At 42.5% G+C, this 19312-nt stretch overlaps 1 protein-coding gene across 1 annotated transcript; it reads right to left on the reverse strand.

Moving 5' to 3' along the window:
• Positions 1 to 4: 4 nt before the first annotated feature.
• ADRA1B (adrenoceptor alpha 1B) lies at positions 5 to 19029 on the reverse strand. Its single transcript, XM_009935789.2, has 2 exons — positions 17914 to 19029; positions 5 to 1120 (listed from the first exon to the last, which is right to left on the reverse strand). Exons 1-2 carry the CDS (start codon positions 18869 to 18871, stop codon positions 558 to 560), a joined length of 1521 nt encoding a protein of 506 aa, XP_009934091.2. The 5' UTR covers positions 18872 to 19029; the 3' UTR covers positions 5 to 557.
• Between the last annotated feature and the right edge of the window lie 283 nt (positions 19030 to 19312).

Genomic DNA, 19312 nt, shown 5'->3' on the forward strand with positions numbered 1-19312 from the left:
AGTGTTTAAATTGTTGTGAAATTACTTTAATCTTTGACATTGTTTTCCATTTCTAAAGTGCTAATGTACAGTGAAGTACAAGAACAATAAGAATTTACAGGCAAAATCAGCGGCAACTAGTACCCTGCAGAGGTACAAACAACACTGCATTGCTCACTTCCACTCTCAGGCATCCATGCATGCGGCTAGCACACATGTACACACACATTCAGACACATTTCCCCTGCCCACCCCCATATTTATACATTCTTTCTATATACATATGTGTTTGGCTGTTCCTGACAGCTGACAGCTGACAGCTAAATGGTTGGATGTGCACTTCCCTGGGTTTATGCGGCGCCCTCCCCGCATTCTGTTCTGACTTCAGTAGCCTCTCTGGCAACTGACTTGGAATATGGTTAGCCCCTACACTTCGCCGCTCTTGTGACGTAAATCTGCCCGCTCCTCAATGGCTTCCGTCTAGTGCTATACTGAGAAAATGTGCAAAGGTCCATTTCTTCACCTGGGCTAGAAGTCAAGCAGGTTAGTGTACAGAGAACAGACTGTTCGGAATCTGTTCATTCCAGCATCGTGTTTGCTCTGCAGTCAGTTTTGCCATTCAGTGTGTCACAGATGGCCTCATGGTCCCCATGGCTGGAAGCCTGGCTGCCAGCAGGAACGTGTCCATTGCGCTCTGTTAAGAGATTGAAGGTAAAGAACTGGCATGGGTCCTTTTGTCTGCTGCTTTCCCGTAAGGGGCTCAGGAACGAGCTGGAGTTTTTCCACTCCTGGAATGTGCACATCTCCATATGTGGGTGAGTGATTTTGCTCAGGTAGCCAGGGCTGGGAGATGCTGAAGATAATGTCCTCTGACTGCCACTTAGGAAACTTCCGCTGTCTTCCAGAGAGTCCTTCCTAGGGTGTTCAAAGGAGCACCGATTCCAGTTTCTGTAGCTGTAGGCCCACCACCCCAACTGCTTTCGACGGTGGCACTGGCATTTTAGGATCTGTATAAAAGCCCTCTTGAACTCTTTGCTTGAGCAAGGGTAGATGATTGGATTCAAGCAGCTGTTAAAGTAGCCAAGCCAAAAAATCACCTTGAAGATCGTTTCAGGGGGCTTCAGAGCCGAAAACAGAGATCCTGTCCAGAAAAAACAAGCAGAGACAATATTTGAGATAACTGGTTTGCATGCCTTTAGGAAGGGTAAATGTCCCATCAGATCACTGTTAGTATCTGTTTATTAAAAATCTTTAATGCATGTTGCTTTCATTTTTGGTCTTGAGTAATAAAATGTTCCTGTTGTTATATTTAAAACTAGTAAGGAAGTGCTTTCCCCCATCTGAAAGCTAAAGTATCACATAATTAAGGTAGAATTAAAAAATAAAAAGTAGTCCTTGTGTTTCTATGTATGCATCTGTTGCACTAACATCTATTGATCCCAGTGAAAGATCAGACCTCCATTGTCCACGCGGCTCCACCAGGCACACGTGGAGTAAGGTTGTGCCTTCTTCAAAGGCTTTTGAATGTCATTTCTGTAGAAAAAGATCTAACCATTCCCAGGCTTCTCAGAAGGAGTGTGTTCAGACACACCTTACAACTTCTGACACATTCTCTGGCAGCTCCTAAACATCATCCCATTTATCTAGATTATTATGATAGTACAAACCTCTTGAAACCTGAATTTAATTGTATTACTTCCCATATCTCAGGCATTCATAAAAATGGGTAACCCAAACAAAGAGGTTATTTTGTGAATGCTTCCTCTTCCATTCACAACCAAATAATCTCCCTAAAGAGGCTGCCCAAATGAAAAACTCATACTGGGAAATCCATTTCACATACTTTTAGTATTAAAAACATGCAATTGATCAGCTAAATTTAGCAAATGGGGTTTTATGAAAGAATGTATGAGCTTTTTAAGCAAAACAGGCATTCAACAGTTATCCAGCTGAGAAAACACCTTGGTGTCTGGCTCAAGTAACCAATGAACAGGGATGCAGGAGAGAATTCTTATGTCAAGAACTGGAGTTAGATTTGCTTTTCAAATGGAAGGTGACACAAGCCTGAATGCCACATCTCTTAGAAGAGCGACCTTTCACGCTGGAGTGGTTTCAGATTCCCTGGGCTGTGAAAGCAGCTGAGTCAGTTGTGACTGTCAGGATGCCTTAGTGGGGAGGGATACAATTCTAGGCATATTTCCCATCTCATAGCAATGTAGAGGCCACGACTTAGGCCTCAAAACTATGCAAAAGCACTTCCTAGCTCCTTGGGTAAAGAGCTCTTCTGTGCCACAGCAGACACGGTTGTTTATCTAGATGACAGTGCTGGCCTGGTGCTGGCTTATAGGGTCTGAGTCTCCTTAGCTCACAAGAAAGCCAAAGAGAGGTAGGTATGTGGTATTCCTCACACATCCACTGCCCTCCTCGGTGTGGCAGCTAGTCCCTGAGCTGGCTCAGAAGAGAAAATAAGATGCTGAGATGGCATCAGCTATCTGGAGAGAGATTCTTCCTCCCCCTCACTTGGGCAACAGGACTCAGGAAAGATCCCATGAATCCAGAATAATAGACTTTTTCCCTGGCAGTGTTTTGGGATGGTGCCAGCTAGCACTAGCTCTACATATTGCCTTGGAGCTAAGCAACCTGCTAGCCCTTAAGGTTAAAATGGAGGTTTTAATTGACAAGGTTCGTGGTATTTCTTTCATGACTCCTGCACTTACTGACTTTTACTCCACATGCAAGACTCTTGTAAGTTGAACCCATGTCCCTTACTGCTTTGTTGCTGCTAATGATTTGTGGGGTTTGACCAATGCCTGTTCCGTCCATCTGATGGAGATCCTACATCTGTCCTGATTGATACTGCAGAAAGTACAGAGTACAACGTCTAACATCAGAGAAACTATGAATTGTATTTGATAAATTTCCGACAGATAAATCAAATCAATGCAGGCACTTAAAACTGCCTCTTGTGAGTGTTATATACTCTTTGATGAAAGATTCAGTGACAATTCATATGATTCTGTGGAATAAGCCATTAAATAGGTGTCAAATTCTTCTAAAGCTTTAGGAAAAGTTGATCTAAGTTTACAACTGCAGCCGAGATGAGGAAAATGCTCCAAAATCTCCCACATGCACAGTTGCAAACCTTTTCAGGGTTTGTTTTGTAAATAATAATTGCTAATGTTTTCTTCAGCTTAGGGAAAAGAAAAGCTTTGTGACTTTACAAAACAAGTACAAAGCATTATGATGTACAACAAGGAACTTTTTGGAGCTCATACTGATAAATTTCTTAAATTGTTTTCTGGAATTCCTTTAAATTATACAATATTTTTAGCTCTTAAAGCCCGGTAAACCTCATGAAGTGGCTAAAGCGCTCCCATTTTTTTTATGTGTGAATGTTGAATGAGCAGTGGTGAATTTTTCCAGATCACTTGGTTTGCCTTTCTCTCATACTGCAACTGAAGATCTACAGGACATTCCTCTACCAGATGGCAATATTTTTAGGCGGGTTAAATATGGACAGAGTAAATGCTATGGTATAATTTTCAATAAGATAAAAAAAAATTAAGGAAGTTTACTGACAAATTTTGTGAAATTCCCTAAGGACAAATAAAATGAGCTAAGCTATAGAGAAGAAAACTGGGAACCAAAGCAGATAAATGAATTGTGCTTGTATGATCTATATTGCATGTGAACCAAATAGAACTATATACAGTAAAGACTAAGAGACCAAGTAGGGAAAAAGGTAAAAAGCTGAGTGCCGTAAAATGGCTAATCTTTGTAAAGTGCTTCAGGAAGTGTGTGTTCCTTAAGGAAAAAAAGGTAAGGAGCTTATGCTTCTCTTTCATGATAATCTATTTTTCAAATACCACAGAATCACAGAATCACCATTTGAAAAAGAAGACATCAGGCCATTTTCAGCAGCTGCAGCAAGCATTTTCAAAGCTCTTTTATATTAAAGGGCAGTAACACAAAAGAGCAGAGAATTTCCTCATAGCAACCCTGATGGATGGAGGTACCTTGTGTTCAGGCCTGATTAGAGAAAAATCACTGAGCCCCGACAGTCATTCAAAAGCTATCATGACCCTGTCTCAGTCATTAACAGAAAATCTGGAAATAGATCAGTTTGGAAAGCTATGTGGTGGTGTGATTTTAAGGTATAGATCAGGATTTGGCTACAATAGTAGAAAAGTTTTGAAGCTAAGAAATTCAGGAAGCAGTGTCTAGGAGTTTATGAAAACACTGATCATTAAACACTATTTCATTCTCCACTTTTTCCTCGTTCTGCAAACAGCACAGTGCAAGTGTTGCTTGATTCCTGAATTATACACAAACTAGTAGATAAGTTTTCACAAGAAGGTGAGGAAGTATGCTTTTCTGAACAAGGAATGTTAATTTGATAAGTAAGCCATTGGTTATAGACTGGTGCGTTAAGTGCTCTGATTTCAGACTGTTGTATTAAAACTGGATAGAACTATTCTTAACTCCTCTACCCTTCCTTATATATGTATATGCAACTGCTCTCAAGGGAGATGGATTTCACCTATGAATTTTGTCTATGGTACAATGCACTATTACTTCCCAGTTTTTTTTCAAAAATCAGGTGGCAGAGCATTATTCCAAGAAGGCCCTAGCAATAAGAGAGGTTACTGCAGTCCCAGTGAGAATCAGTTCATACATAGGAGCACAACTCATCTGCTCTCAGACAGCACTTCTGATCCTGACTTTGTGCCATCCTCCTGATTTTACCAGTGGGCAATGGGAGCTGGGGGAAGGTAAAGGCAGTCAGCTGAAGGTCACGTGCTAAATAATTTTCACCAGCCAGCAAGTTTTTGTTTTACCAGGAAGAGAACCGTGAGACCTGGCACGACTCTCTTTACTACTTGATCTCACAGCAGGTAGCACAGCACATTCAAGTCGTGCGTTTGATGGGTCCTGCTACCTTTGCCACCACCCAAGAAAAAGCAGAATTCAAGAATATTTCCTGACATTAACAGAAACTGGTAGATGCATGTGATCAGATATATGGCTGGCCCTGTAGAGGCTATATGCGAAGATTACGTGATCATAACAAAACTCCACCTATGAAGGGATCGATGGCTAATGAAGGGATCCTCTGCCACCGAAAGCTACAGATGCTCTGAAACGGAGTAGTTTTGTGATACAACTTTCATCATGGTGAAGGAAAAAAGACTGAGAGACGTGACTATTTGTCTTTAAAAACATAAAAGTTACCTGCAAAGAGGAGGGAAATTAAATTGTTTTCTGTGTCCACAGTGGCAAATATATGAAGCACAGTGATTTGAACTTTGTCTTGCTACAGCAAGACAAACTGAGATTATGGATTCGAAAACGCTTTCTGTCTTCCAAGATAGGAAAATTCTGGAATGTACTGCCTAAGAAGGATGTAAAAATCCGATCCTGGAGGCTCTTGAAAACAGAGTAGACACACATCTACTGATTTATGCATAACTGCTCTGGCCTTTGGGTTGGAGGATGCCCTGAATGGCCTCTTCGATCTCTTCTAGTCCTTCTTTCTCTGATTAACTCTGCAGAGTAAAACTGTTCACTAGGAAAACTTTATGGTTGAAGTTTTGGCAGCCCAGCAGAGTTTTACATTTGCAGTACTGGAATCCCATGGACACTGTAGTCTTAGATCCCCTTGGTAAACATATGCATTATTTAGGTTCAGGATTAACTGTTAGAAAAATGGAATGTTCGAGACAGACACTTATTTGGGCACTTATTCTCTTCAGGGCTTTGGAAATTTTCTGAGTTTTTGTGTTCAGTCCCTCCTCACTGGGTGGAATCCCAGCCTGAGTTTTCTACAGACAGAGAGTAAAAGCTGTTCTTTATTATCCAGAAGGTGGTTTAGATGGGTCTTGCTATACATGCCATGTACTTCTAAATATAGTTTAATTTGGTGACTATTATGCAAAGCTCCACTGCCTTTCACCTTATAAAGATATGAAAAATGTTTCAATTAGCTTGTATATTTTTAACATTACCCTTTTCCATACCTTGTTCTTGGAATTAACAACACCTTTTATTTGGCTGCACACATGCTTTACCTCATAATTAACCTATTAAGAGCGAACAACTGCAGGCTGTTTTGGTACCCTGGTAAAATGATAAAGTTAAGCCTACTAGACGCGCTCTCTAAACATCAGACTAATATTTCCTCCCCTAATCTCCAACTACTTTCCCATTACAGTCTGATAAATAGATTAAATATTTCCCTGTACGGATTTAGACTGCTTTTCAAAATGGCTGGAAAATTTTGTATATGTTATGTCCTCAGTGATTTATTTGCGATGGGGGTAGGCGGAGTGACTTCCCTACTCAAACTGATCGCTCTCCTGATGCTTTGTGTTTAACAGCTTCACTCTAAGATAACGTATATTTTCTATTTTCCTTTATTTTCCTTTAATAAACCCTGTGATTTATTGAACATAATAGCACAATCTTAGCCCTGATTGCACCTTTGACACCAATGAAGTTTTTGCAAAGCCTGTGTCCTGTACAAATGGAGAACAGGAAATATTTCTGTTTTGATTGTTTTTTGGCCATGCTCACCAGACTTGATAGAGCTATTCAGTTTGGAAATACACTGAGCAACAGCAAATATCATAAAGAGGAATGAAGAAGTATTTTATTTAGTAAAAGCTAATTTCATTTAGGTCCTGAGCAGTCCTTTATAATGAATGCTGTATTACACAGAAAGTAAGTAAAGCACCCTCAATGAAATTAGGGAACATTGTGGGAAACAATTTGCCATATTAATTGTCTTTACATATTCTGCAGAATATCTGGCTAGAACATCACTGAGACATTAAAATTCAGAGTCCACTGGAGTCAGTGGGAGTCTTTGAAAGCCCATAAGGACTTCATTGAACTTTGGAAGAGTCTTTAAATAGCAAGGTGAGCAGCAGGAAGATCTTCTGGACTGGCTTAATCCCAATACGCTTGATTAAGGAAAACTTCACCGAAGGAGGTGTGATGTAGCTCTCTGCAGAGGAGCAACACATACACACACATATGCACGCACTGCTCTGTCTTATTTTTTCCTGCTCTGTCATTTTTCTTGCATCTAAATATCTGCTCCTTTGCTACCTCTCACAACTGATCGCTATATTCATAGAAAAAGGAGGATGGGAAAGTTAAGGCCTGCTACTTAAGGATCCTTAGTGTAATAGTTGGCGAGCTTCTTGACAAAAATGTAATACACAGGACATGTTTGAGTTTCCACTTCCACTTTATGGAAGAAAGAACTTAGCATCGAAATTAGACCTGCCAATGCAACCAACCAACCAGACAAAACTCCCAAACCACTTCTAGGAGAAGGGAGAAAACTTGCCACTCCAGTTGTGTGCGTATGCAAGGTGACCAGATACCATAGTGATTAGCTGGAATTTAGATCTGAAAAATAACATGTAAGATAATGCTTGTGAGCTAAAACTTCTGTTCCACTCTGCTCTGTGTGCTACTTCCAGCCACACAGAGGAAATAAACAACTATGTATGTGACCAACAGTTAGTCATTTGTGAAATATCACTGGGTTCCATTCTCTGTTTATATTTCCTCCCTTCATACTTCATGCAAGTAATATGTATCTATTTATACGTGATGGGACTGAAAGCCAAGAACTTAATAGAATTACAGCATTATTGCAGTGAAAAAGATGTTACGGGGTCTCTTGTCCAGTCCCCTGCTGAAAGCAGGGTCAGCGCTGCATTAGGTCCCCTGAAGCCTCCCCTTCTCCAGCCTGAAGCAGCCCCATTCCTTCACCCGCTCCTCACACAGTGTGCTCCAGCCTCAGGACCGGTTTGGTTGCCTCCACTGGACTCACTCCAGTTGATCGTTGTCTTCCTCTGCATGGATGCAGTACTGCAGGCCCAGTCTCATGAGTGTGGAGTAAAAGGGCATAATCCCTTCGCTCCAGCGCTGGCCCCATTCCTATTCTACAGCCCAATCTGCTGCAGCTTGCATCCGATAGGGGCATATGAGTAGTTTTGCATCCTATGTTAATGTTTGTGTGAGTCGTCTTCATGGGAGAGGGTATTCTGTGTGGGGGTGTTTTCAAGAATGCCATATATTTATTATTTGTACCCAGTGGGAGGAAAATTTTAAACGGTTAATGATTTTTTAATCTAAAATTAACCACATTCTCCTTTACTGCCTGCCTTCTCTTTAATACCTCTGCTTTTCTTTTTGCATGCAGGCATGTTCACTTTCCTGTTACTTACTTCCTTTCTTCCTCTTAATTTTTTAATATTTATTTCTACTCTCCTTATGTCTTATTCAGTTTTTAACTCCAACTGCTAATCTCTTTTCTAATCACTTTGTGCTGTGATAATTTACTTTCTAATAATTAAACATCAATTTTTAATAATTTGTGTATTTGATATCAATTTATCTAAATTACTCATAGAATCATCAGTTCTGTTCACAATTAAGTATTTGCTACTTAGGTTAGAATAGTTGGGCAGGAGTACTGTGGCTTTCCTAGATTTAAGAAGAAAACGTCTCTATGGATGAGTTTTGGGTTATCAGTTGCTATGTTTTCTGCCCATTACAAAAAAATCACATTTCAAAATCTTCTAAATCCAGTTTTGCTTTGATGAGAGCCAGCCTAGGGTGAATGTATGTTCCTGTTTACTGGAACAAATACAACATTTGTTTTTATTGAAACGAAATGGTCTGGAGTTGTTTAAGTACTTTGCTGTGTCTCAGTTGATATTCCAGTAATAGCAAACTAGCTACAATAAAATACGGGTAAAAAATAATAATAAAAAAAAAATCATGGGGTAGAAGGAGAGCTTCACTGCACAGGTGTTTGTCATTGTCCTAAGACTAAAGAAAAGCCATCAAATTTGAAACGACTTGACTTGATTTGTAAGAAGTAGAAAATGAAGTGTTTCAAAGCTGGAAACACCGAGTGGGGGTATTCTGGAGAGCAAACCACCTTCTTGTTTAAATACCGTAAAACAGAAATAGTTAGAGAACCGATAATAAGTATTTGGAAGTCTTGTTATAGAGTCTGGTCAAATTTAAATTGTTCAGGTAACCTTGGAAGGCAAACGTATCCTCCTTCATTCAGAGGAGAGAATTATTCCATTTTGGTGCAGATTGGAGTCATTCTGTCTGAAATTAAATCTGAACTTTTCAACATTCCACACGAGAAAACTCCTATGCTTTAAAAATTGCTGTAGTGATGAAAAGCATTGCAAAATACAAAATGATAACAACTGGGTTCTGAAACATGAAAAACAGGAAGCTTCAACAATATCAAACCCGTCTCTCAATCTGTTCTCGAGGAGACAACTTTTGCAAAAATGAGTATTGTTTTGCAATAAATTTGTTTTCTGATGAAACTGAGCCTTCCTATGAAAAGTGACCTGATCGAGTTTGTGACGCGATTGGTGAGAAACTCTCGCAGTGCCAGGCAGTGGGTGGCTGCTGATGGCCTGGCCGGGAACCTCCGCTTCTCCCCTGCAGTGCACGCTGTGAGTCCTGCTGCAGCCGTGACGGCTGGGAGCTGCGAAGGGCTGCGTGACGACCACTTCTTAATGAGCTGGGAAAGCTCAAGCGCTACATGTGTATAGCTAGTAAAATTCTCCCTGTGAAAGTAATAAGCTGCCTCTGACCGGAGTTGTTAGTAGGAGTTTAGAGAATGCGGAAAGGATGTGTTCGTCTTTTATTTAAGCTTTCTGCGGTCCTTTTTACCACATGCTTAGCCAAGCCAGCGTGCCAAGTTTTTAAAGCTAATTGGATTTCTAAAGCTCCTGATTTCTTGCCTTCCAGCATTCAGAGTTTGTTTACATTCCCCTGGACTTATTTAATATAGTAAGAAACCTCACAGTTTACAAACAGTAGAGGATGAAATAGAGAGTATGGTTATAAAATTAAGAGTTGATCAAGCCGAGAGGGACTGCAGGCCTTCTGGAGAAGAGGGTTAGGACAGCAGTGAAAAAAGATCTTGAGAAATAGGAAGAGCATCCAAAATCAACAGAATAATATTCAATAAAGAAAATGAAAGATGGTTAGATTATAACTACTACAAACAAGCAACGATGGCTGGCATTTGGTTATGGTTCTCGAGCGTGGCGGTGTCTCTGTGGGATGCCCTGGGCTGCATATCCCAGCGGTGCCCAGGCTGCCAGGCCGGGGGACACCGTGGGGATCACAGTAACCTCGCAGTCAGCACCACGGTGCAGAGCTGCGCTCCCGTGTTTGTGGGTGACCTGAGCGTCTGTGTTGGGGGAGGGTGCTATGCTGTTGAGGAAGGAGAAATATCAGATAATGAGTAACTGACTAGACAATGATATTGCAGAAGATATGGGAGAAGTAGAAATACAAATATGATGCTGTTGCAAGTACAGCAGTTCACATTCTTCATTGCATTAATAGGCACATTATCTATATGTCCAGCTCTTAAGGAAAGTGTCCTGGTTGTGAGGAGTTTATGTCCTAGAACTGACTACCTATGGCAGTTGCGGGATTCTCTTTGCTGGAGCCTTCTGGCCCTACAGTGAGCAAACACTTGTGAGGGTGATGAAGGTGTCATTCAGCTAGTCCTCAGCCCTCGAGTGTTTCATTTCCCCACTTCCCAGTTGAATCAAGGAAGCTGCATGGAGAAGTCTCCCCTGACTGTTCTGACAGGGTAAAAGTGGTCCATACTTATTCCCACATCCCATTCAGACAGGAAAATAAGCGTCTGCAAACCAATACATTATTGATATTAAGTAAACTCTCTAACTCCTACCAATCTAAGGCCTGATCCTGTGTAGACAGGTTCTTTAGCAGGCAAATGAAAGTAGCAGACGTACACAAACGCAGAATCTGACCGTAAAGAGTACATCCCCCTATGGATATGTTAATGAGTAAGCGCAAAGCCTACGGGATACGTTTTCCCTGCTGTTTCACAGGCTGAGAAAGTTTATTGTTTCTATTTTCTTATCCTAATCAAAATTCACAATTTCTTACAATCCACACTATCTATCTCTGATAAAGGGTGCCTCATATTTCAGATGAACAAATCACTTCTGTGAGTGCTGCATGAACTTCATTCACAACCGCTCAAATCTGAGCGCCTTATAAAGGCTCCAAAAATAGAGACTTATCTAGAATGGCCAAAATAAAACTAGGACTTTACCTCCCTTGAAGCTTTGCTGATGAAGGTTGTAGTACATATAGGGATCAGATCTGTCTGCTAACACCCAGACCTGCTAGATCTTCTTATGTTACAAGCAATTGCAAAGCAGAGCAGCTATATTTGCATTTTTAAAGGGACAGTGCCTGTGTATTTAACCACAGAGCTACTAACATTGGCACTCCTGGCATGATTAGATTGTCTCTGATAGGCAGAAGCTATGAGATAATCTATCATTTCCAGAGATCCTGCTCTGGTCTGCAGTCCATGACTGTCCTTCCTACAGTGTCATAAAAAAGATGGTGTTGATGCTAAAGCATTGAGAGTTGAAAATTATTTTTAAAAACTTACAGTACAACAGACCATTTGCAAGTTGGTGTTTAGAAGAGCAATAGAAAAGGCAAATAGGAGTTTTATTTGCCCAGCCCAGAATGAGAAATTAAGAGGAAAGCTGTAGTTCGAAAAAGAACGGTAAAAAAAAGCAACAGGATTAAGGTTTTTCATGCCTCATCCATAGTTGTCATATTACAAAAAATTCTGAGTATATCTGGAATAACAAAATGTGGAGATACAAGATATGGAAAATAGATGAGACATAGAAAAATTCCATCAAGCGCTTACATTTTTGACACAAACCCTGTGTATCCTTCTATACACTAGTCTACCACCCCTCAGTCTAGAATAGCTGTGATGACTTACACCATGGAGAGAATCCACTTGTGTTTAAATTGTGCTGCCCTCACATAAATATGATAAAATCAAGATCAATTTTAGTATGAATCTTGTTTGGTACTCTAAAACTGACAGTCAGTAGGGACAGAAGCATGGTCTTACTGTTATTATTAATTTGTCCAAAAGCATTACAGACTTTTGCAGCTTGCTAACCAGAAAGATTACGGGCCAAGCTTATGCTTGTTTTGCAAAGGATTAGCGGATTCAGGGAGTCTTGAAAAGCTAATCTAAGTCTACTGACATTTCATTTATTATACTTAAATATCTTCAATTACTGGGCATGCTTTGGTGTCTTTTTCTCCCCTTCTCGCTTCTGACTTATAACTGAGGTAATCTGTCTTGGACATCATTGGTATAAATAACAGGACTCTAGCATGGAATTGAATAACACAGCTACAAAGACAGTGTATGAATTTCCATTGTATTTTTTCTCTTTTGTTACTTAGAGACTGATGGTTATTGCTTTTCAGTTTCTAGGTATCACTTGAAAGCCCATCAAAATACCTCAAAATCTTGCAATAGGCTATGGAGGAGGACTTTAGTGAAGATACTAAAAAACTGATCACTTTTTGTTCATGTCTGTATTTCACAGATAGGCACACTAAAGAACATGCAGCTGAGATCCTGAAGTATGGCCTTGATGCTTTAGGACCATTTGCACATGTATAACTTTACTCAGCGCTTTCATCATGAGTACCAACCTGAACAATAGCAGATGTGTTTGCAAATGCCTTTGGCATAAGGACCTTGTGTCCACTGTCTTGCTGGATGCTGAAAGCAGTGTTTCCTCTGAAATTATCACTGCTCCCCTGTCTTTGATTTCAATACTTTTGAGATTTCCTATTGCTGCCCAGTGGCTCAGTCCTGAATTTTTTTTTCCCTGGAGCTTTCTGAACACCTGAGACAGGAGTTGCTGCTGTCCCTGAGGTTGAATAGTCAACGCGAGTTGATTTATTTGTGTTTTTTCTGTATTGTTTTCTGTCTGTGAGACTGTACACTTTAAGATTTCCCTTTTCTCCTCTGAGCTGCAAATCAAACGCATACACAAGAAGTACCCCAGAATTTGTGCGGTTTCATCTGCTTTGTTCTAAAAAATAGAAGTCTGTAAGTAACTGGTAGTTGGCATCCTTTGCAAACCAAAAGGCTTAAATCAGGGCTTAAGGGAGGCTATTTTAGTAGTAAAATGGATCGTCTTGAAATTGTCTAGTCCTCCACGTGTGACAAAACATGCTGTACTGGTCCCAGAATGCCCTTATGATGTTTAGTTTTACAGGAATTGGCTAGAAAATAGGAGGAGCAGGTTCCTGCTATCACCTGTGCAATTGAACATTGAACCAAAGATTGACCTGCAAGTGGGCAGAGGGTCAGATTGCCACACATGCCGTTAATTTGTCCAAATTCTCTGTAACTAGTAACTCGATGGCATCAAATCTAGAGAGCTAGGCTACTTAGAAAGGGGAAGAGGGGGCAAGACCAAGATGAGAAGAAAGACAAACCAGGCCTAAAGCCTTGCAGAAAGCACAACGCAGTAGCATTGACAGCACTGGACCTAATGCCTTGAAGTGTTTCCCATGGGAAACTGAGTGGCCTAATTTGGTATTCTTGGTGCAGAGACTCAGGGGTTGGCCTGATGTGACATAAATCTACATACTGTACTTGAGTAACGTTTTATTTTAAGAATAATTTTGTATTGGCTGACCTGTAGCATGCAGAGTATTTTTATGTCCTTTTTTATTATTTTATAGAGAGGTTTCAAAAACTTCATATATAAGGATAGCCAAAACAGTTGTATCTTCCTTATGAGGCTCTTGGGACATTATCCCACTGCCAGTGAAGTTACAAGAATTTTGTTTCTGACTTCAGTGGATAAGATCACAGGTTTTGTGGGAGCTGGGGGAGTTAGGCTCTGAACTGGGAAGTGAATAATGCTCTGCTGATCTCCACTGGAGTTGAGCAGTAGGCTGGGGAAGTTAATACGCTTTGGTTAAAGTGCTGGAGGTGGTGAGTTTTGCCTTTGCGGGGGATGTGTGTGTCTGGGAGAAGACTGGCAAGCCCACTCTGATACCTCAGTTAACAGGAATGAGACTAAACTTCTACCTAGTATCCAGGGGGAAACATATGATCCTTCATTCTGGATTCATTTGTGTAGCAAAGGTACTGGCACAGAACTGGATATTCTTTATTTAAAGGAGAGAGTTTTAATGAGCGCTACTTTATTTCTACAGGGCTCTAGTCTTTAGATAAAAATCATCTATTTTACTCAACATTTTTCAGCAATGCATATTTAATGTGGTCCTAATGCCTAAGAAAGGGTTTGTATGAGGGGGAAGAAAAGAAACATTTATTTTAAAGAAGCAAGATATTTACTTTTCAAAGCCGAGTCACTGAATTTATGGTGCAAGAAGTTGTCTCAAAGACACATATGTCTTCATTTTATTTTTTATGCTGTACCACAACTAATTTTGAGTGGCAAGACAACTGTTTACAAGCCATGGAGCATTTATGAATGTGTGCAACAAAGATGTTCTATAGCTCTGTTGCTATCTGGAAAGAATATCTGGTAGCTACTGGAATAAAAACTAATTTCTCACATGATTCTCTTTGATAGCAGTTTTGCTGCATCATCAGGTGCTTAACACTAAAGGCAGCATGGTTCGGTCGTACAAAAAGAGGTTGTGGGTCGTTCTTCGTGCCGATCATTTCATGACGCTCAGAACATCACAGTGTCAGTGCTGTAATTCCCCTCTGTAGCTGCATGCAGAGCTCTGTCAGAGAGCTTTCCTTGCAAAGGCTTTTGGTTCTTGCATGAAAAATACTCTGTAAGTGTTAATATTACTCCTTTTACTTTGTCGTGGAATATCTATCCAAGCAATATAGCTGCTTTCAGCACCACATCACTTCCCAGTATGTATCTGCCACCTGATGCAATAATCCTTTGTCTGGAATATCGAAACGGGTAGCTGCAGAATATATTGAAACGCCAGAGTAGTGAAGTTATAATTTTGTCCGGGAAACTAGTAGAAGAGCTGAGAACACTTCTAACAGGAAGGAAACTCCTCTGCATATAAGCAGATTTGTTAAGACATGGTTTTGGGGTGTTGCAGAAAGAACGTTTGTCGACTTGACAAGTGTTTTGTGGTTGGATCCTCAGAAATCCAGAGCTGCTCTGCTAACACCATTCTGCAGGTCGTGGCATTACTGAGTGAAACAGGGAGCAGGTAAAAATAGTAAAGATGCGGATGTGAGGGTATGATTTGGGTTAATGGGTCAAATTAACCCATGTTTCACACATAAGGTGTGAAAAATACCGGCTAAGGAAGAGGCCTACCCTTCCAGTATAGTGAAGGGAAGTATCTGGGCTGGACGCAGTAGCAGAAAAGGCACTGTAGCTTGCAGTCCTGCACGGGTGAGTGAGCGAGTTGTGACTAAAGCAGCCCAGGGCACCTATGGAGAGTTTTGCAAGTCATCGGCACCTTTTGGATTCTACGGTTTGCCTATCACTGAAATTGATTTCATACCATTGTGTGCTTTTTGTAAGCGTTCTTAATAGCATTTCATTTAATTTTGCGACTTCAAGACACAAAGCAGAAGTACGAAGAGTGCAGCACACAGCAACCTCCTGAAGAAGTCTTGCTCCACTGCTCTACCCCCTCCTCCAGTTAATAACAGCTGAATTATGCATGTCAGGAGAAGGTCTTTTGCCCACCTGTTTTAGAGAGCAATGCCTTAGTCGTGCCTAACACCATTGATTAACTGTGCACTGGTACACAGAGATGATAAGTACAAGGTTCTGGAGTGTGCTGAGTAAATTCAAAAGAGATCGGGGACAAGGAACAGACCCAGCCCTAATCCTAGTCAGCGAAACAAGGGGAAAGTGCCTACTATTTGAATACATTTGGATACTATATCAAATACTATATATACCTTTTTTCCCCCTTTCTTAGACTAAAGTGTGTCAGTTAAGAGTTGGGGCCCTGAAAGGATTTCTAGACAGAGGACAGGAGAGCCAGCAGTCTATTTTGCAACAGCAAGATGTGGATTTTTTCACTGTTCTGACTGACACAATGGCAACTCCTTGTGAACCTCAGCTCTGTGTGACACCACGTGCTCGCCACGCTGAAGCGAGGGTGTTGGGGGTTACAGGTGCTCAGTCTGTGTCAGGTCAGAGCCCACAGCCCTGGGCTTAGCCCTTCAGCTCACCCAGCACCTCTGCCAGCACGCAGTCTGCTGTGGTGGAGGCTCTCAGCCTATCGCCTCACTGATGCCATGGACACAATTTATATGAGAGATAAAATCATATTGTGACAAGCAATAAATTCTCCACTCAGGTGTCTTAAGCAACGGCTCATTAAACCTCCCAGGAAAGACCAGAAGCTTTGAAATAACTTCTCAAAGGGAAAACTGGCACTCTTTCAAGAAACTTGCTGGTTTCTTACTTTGCTTCTGCCCTGTGACCATAATGTTTTTAATGGACTGGTCTGATCTGTGTTCACTGAGCAGTGTCAGTAGCTATGCTGGCTTCTGCTAGCTAAGGATATGCTCTACTGCATTCACATTTGCTTTTTTTCTCCAAAGTTCCTTCAATGATTCAAAATGCAGGAGGGAATCTACTTTATCAGGGGATCATGACCTACTAGCTACATATCTAGTACTACTACTGGTACCGTATGTTGAAATTACATTGCTATCCACAGGTTTGTATTTCTGCAATAGTTGGAAACTTGCTCTATGTGGTAAACTTTCTTTAAGAGCCAGCACAAGGACTTAAACTTCAGTAGCCAAAGAGAACTTTGCTCGCAATTTTCCTTCTGTTTGGAATTTTCCACATCCTTAATATTAGCTTTATGCAGATCTTGAATCGTAAAAAATTTTAAGTTTATGATACAAGAAGCTAGAAATTATAAAGTTTTCCTGCAATATCTTAAGGAGTTGTCTTGCAGTAAAGATTCTAGTCTAAATGATACTACACATTCACTGAAATTATAATTTTATAACGCTTCACCAGGACCAAGTTGCTGAACTCAGTTTAGTTTTCAACAGCAGTCTCTCAAAATATTCGCTTGCCACTCAGTTAGAAATGTCTTGGTGGGGTAACTAAGTAAACACAAACACGGAACGTTAATAAAGGCTTTTTCTCCCTTTTTTGTTTTTCCATCTTTTTCCATATTTAGGCTGCCAGATTGTGTCTCAGGGAAATGAATTTTGGACAGATATTTTTGAGAGCTTCGTAATTCAATGCCTTGAGATAGCGCCCTGCAGAGGTAGTGCTAGCATTAAAGGCTATATAAGCAAATTTCACAAGGGCTCGGGAGCACAGGGCAATGCATTAAGGCTACATCAAATGCTTTGGTGGGATTTTGAAGTTGCAGGTGAACAAAGTGGCTGCCAAGAGCTCACATGGAGATCTCCCGAAATGCCTGAACTAAGACCTGTTGAAAGCAGCGAGAACCTTTCTGGGGGGATCCGTGGGCTTCGTGTGTTTGCTCTGGGGGCTTGAGCAGTGATGGCTGAGCTGGGAACTAGACCTTTTTCAGCTCCCCAGAGCTCAGGGGAGTTTTGCACCTCATCGCTAGGTCAGGTTCATTTCCGTTTAAGAAACCTAGTAACGCCGGGAGTCCTGCTGTATCATAGCCCGAACAGTGAACTAAGCCAGAACATTGCAGTGCTGAAACTCTGCTTGTGTTCTTATCCAGGATTTTTGTTAAAGCACCCTGTAAAAATGTTTCTGCAATTCAATTCAAACAAAGACCATGAAGGGGGATTTAACATATAAACCCTGAAGCTACTGTCCCCTGGTTTGCCATCTGGCCGCCACGGAGAAGCACTGCCAGGTGAGCAGACTTCCTGCAGGCTGCACGCTTACAAAGTTTCAGCACGACCCTTTGAAAAAGCCAACATCAGAAGTAAATGACTTTCACTGCCCTTCCTTTCATCTGTGTGCTGAAGTTCTCAAAATCATACCTGCTTTCCATTCCTCTGATTTTTTTCTGTGATACCTGTGAAGTCACCCTCTTCGTCCCCCTCCCCTCGCAGTCCCTTGACTACCCACTTACCTAGCGGCAGAACAATGAAGAAGGGCAGCCAGCACAGGATGAACATGCCAACCACAATTCCCAACGTCTTGGCTGCCTTCTTTTCTCTAGAGAATTTAAGAAGTTTGACAGCTAAGGAGTTCCTGGGATTGTGACCCTTGGATTTGGCGCTGTTCAATGTGTCCTCATGAATGTTTCTGTAATGAATCCGTAAAGTCAGCTCCTTGGAGTTGGACATTTCTTTCATAACCCCAGCCTCCAGGTTTTTAGTAGTCCTTTTTGCCACTATGTAGACCCGACAGTACATCACGAGGATGACGATTAAAGGGATGTAAAAGGACCCCAAGGAAGAAAACAAAGCGTAGAATGGTTCTTCAGTGATGCGGCACTCTTTATCGTCCTTGGGTGCTGGTTCTTTCCACCCCAGCAGAGGCCCGACAGAAATCACCATGGAAAGGACCCAGACGCCCAGCAGAGCTAAAATCGCCCTTCTTCTGGTTACCAGAGTTGGATACTGGAGGGAATAACGAACCCCTATGTATCTATCTATAGAAATTGCACATAGACTTAAAATGGAAGCCGTACAGCACAGCACGTCGACTGCTGCCCAGATGTCACAAAATATCCTCCCCAAAACCCAGTAGCCGAGGATCTCCAGTGTCGCAGAGAACGGGAGGACAGTGAAACTCAGCAACAGGTCTGCTATTGCGAGGTTAACGATGAAATAGTTTGTAGGGATTCTTAAATGTCTATTGCAAGCAACAGAGAGAATTACCAGGATATTTCCGATGATAGCAAAGAGTATGAAGGCGCCGAGGATGAGCCCCACCGCTACCGCCCTGCTGGTGTCCGAGGCAGGGGTCCCCAGGCTGCCGGCGGTCCCGTCCGAGCGGTTTGCCGAGAGGCTGCCGTTCGCGAGCGCGGGCGCCTCCGAGGAGTTGGGCTTATCGCCGGCGTAGGTGCTCATCTTAAAGCTCATCCTCCATAGCCAGGTGCGGCTGGGTGCCCCGCACGGCGCGCGCAGACGCGGCCGGGTCAGCGGGAGTCACCTCGCTGCCCGGGGCGGTGCTGCGGGGCTCATCTCCCCGCCAGCCCTCGGCTGCCAGCGGCTGCGGCTCCGCGCCGGCGGCTCCCGCGCTCGCCCGGCTCCGGCTGCGGTCCGGCTGCGGGTCCGGCTGCGGGCGGCTCGCGTGGCTGCGGCTGCGGGCGGCGCGGCGGGGCGGGGGCGCGGCGGCCCTGCGGCGCGGGACGGGCTGCCTGCGCGCCCCCGCCCGCCCGGGGACCCCGCGGCGCTAGGGGGCGGTGCGGCTCGCGCGCGGTGCGGTGCGGCGGCGGGCAGCAGCGCGCGGTGCGATGCGGTGCGGCGCGGTGCGGTGGAGCCGGGGGGCCCAGCGGCCGCTGCCCTTTGCTCGCCGAGGGG

The sequence above is a fragment of the Opisthocomus hoazin genome, chromosome 23, assembly GCF_030867145.1.
Source record: "Opisthocomus hoazin isolate bOpiHoa1 chromosome 23, bOpiHoa1.hap1, whole genome shotgun sequence".
Lineage (NCBI taxonomy): Eukaryota > Metazoa > Chordata > Aves > Opisthocomiformes > Opisthocomidae > Opisthocomus > Opisthocomus hoazin.

Excerpts from the sequence above, each read along its gene's own strand:
- ADRA1B (XM_009935789.2), bottom strand. The coding sequence starts at position 18,871 with ATGAGCTTTAAGATGAGCACCTACGCCGGCGATAAGCCCAACTCCTCG. Across the intron at positions 1,121-17,913 it reads CTTCATTGTTCTGCCGCTAG|GATCTCTGTTTTCGGCTCTG; the intron begins GTAAGTGGGTAG and ends TTTTCTGGACAG.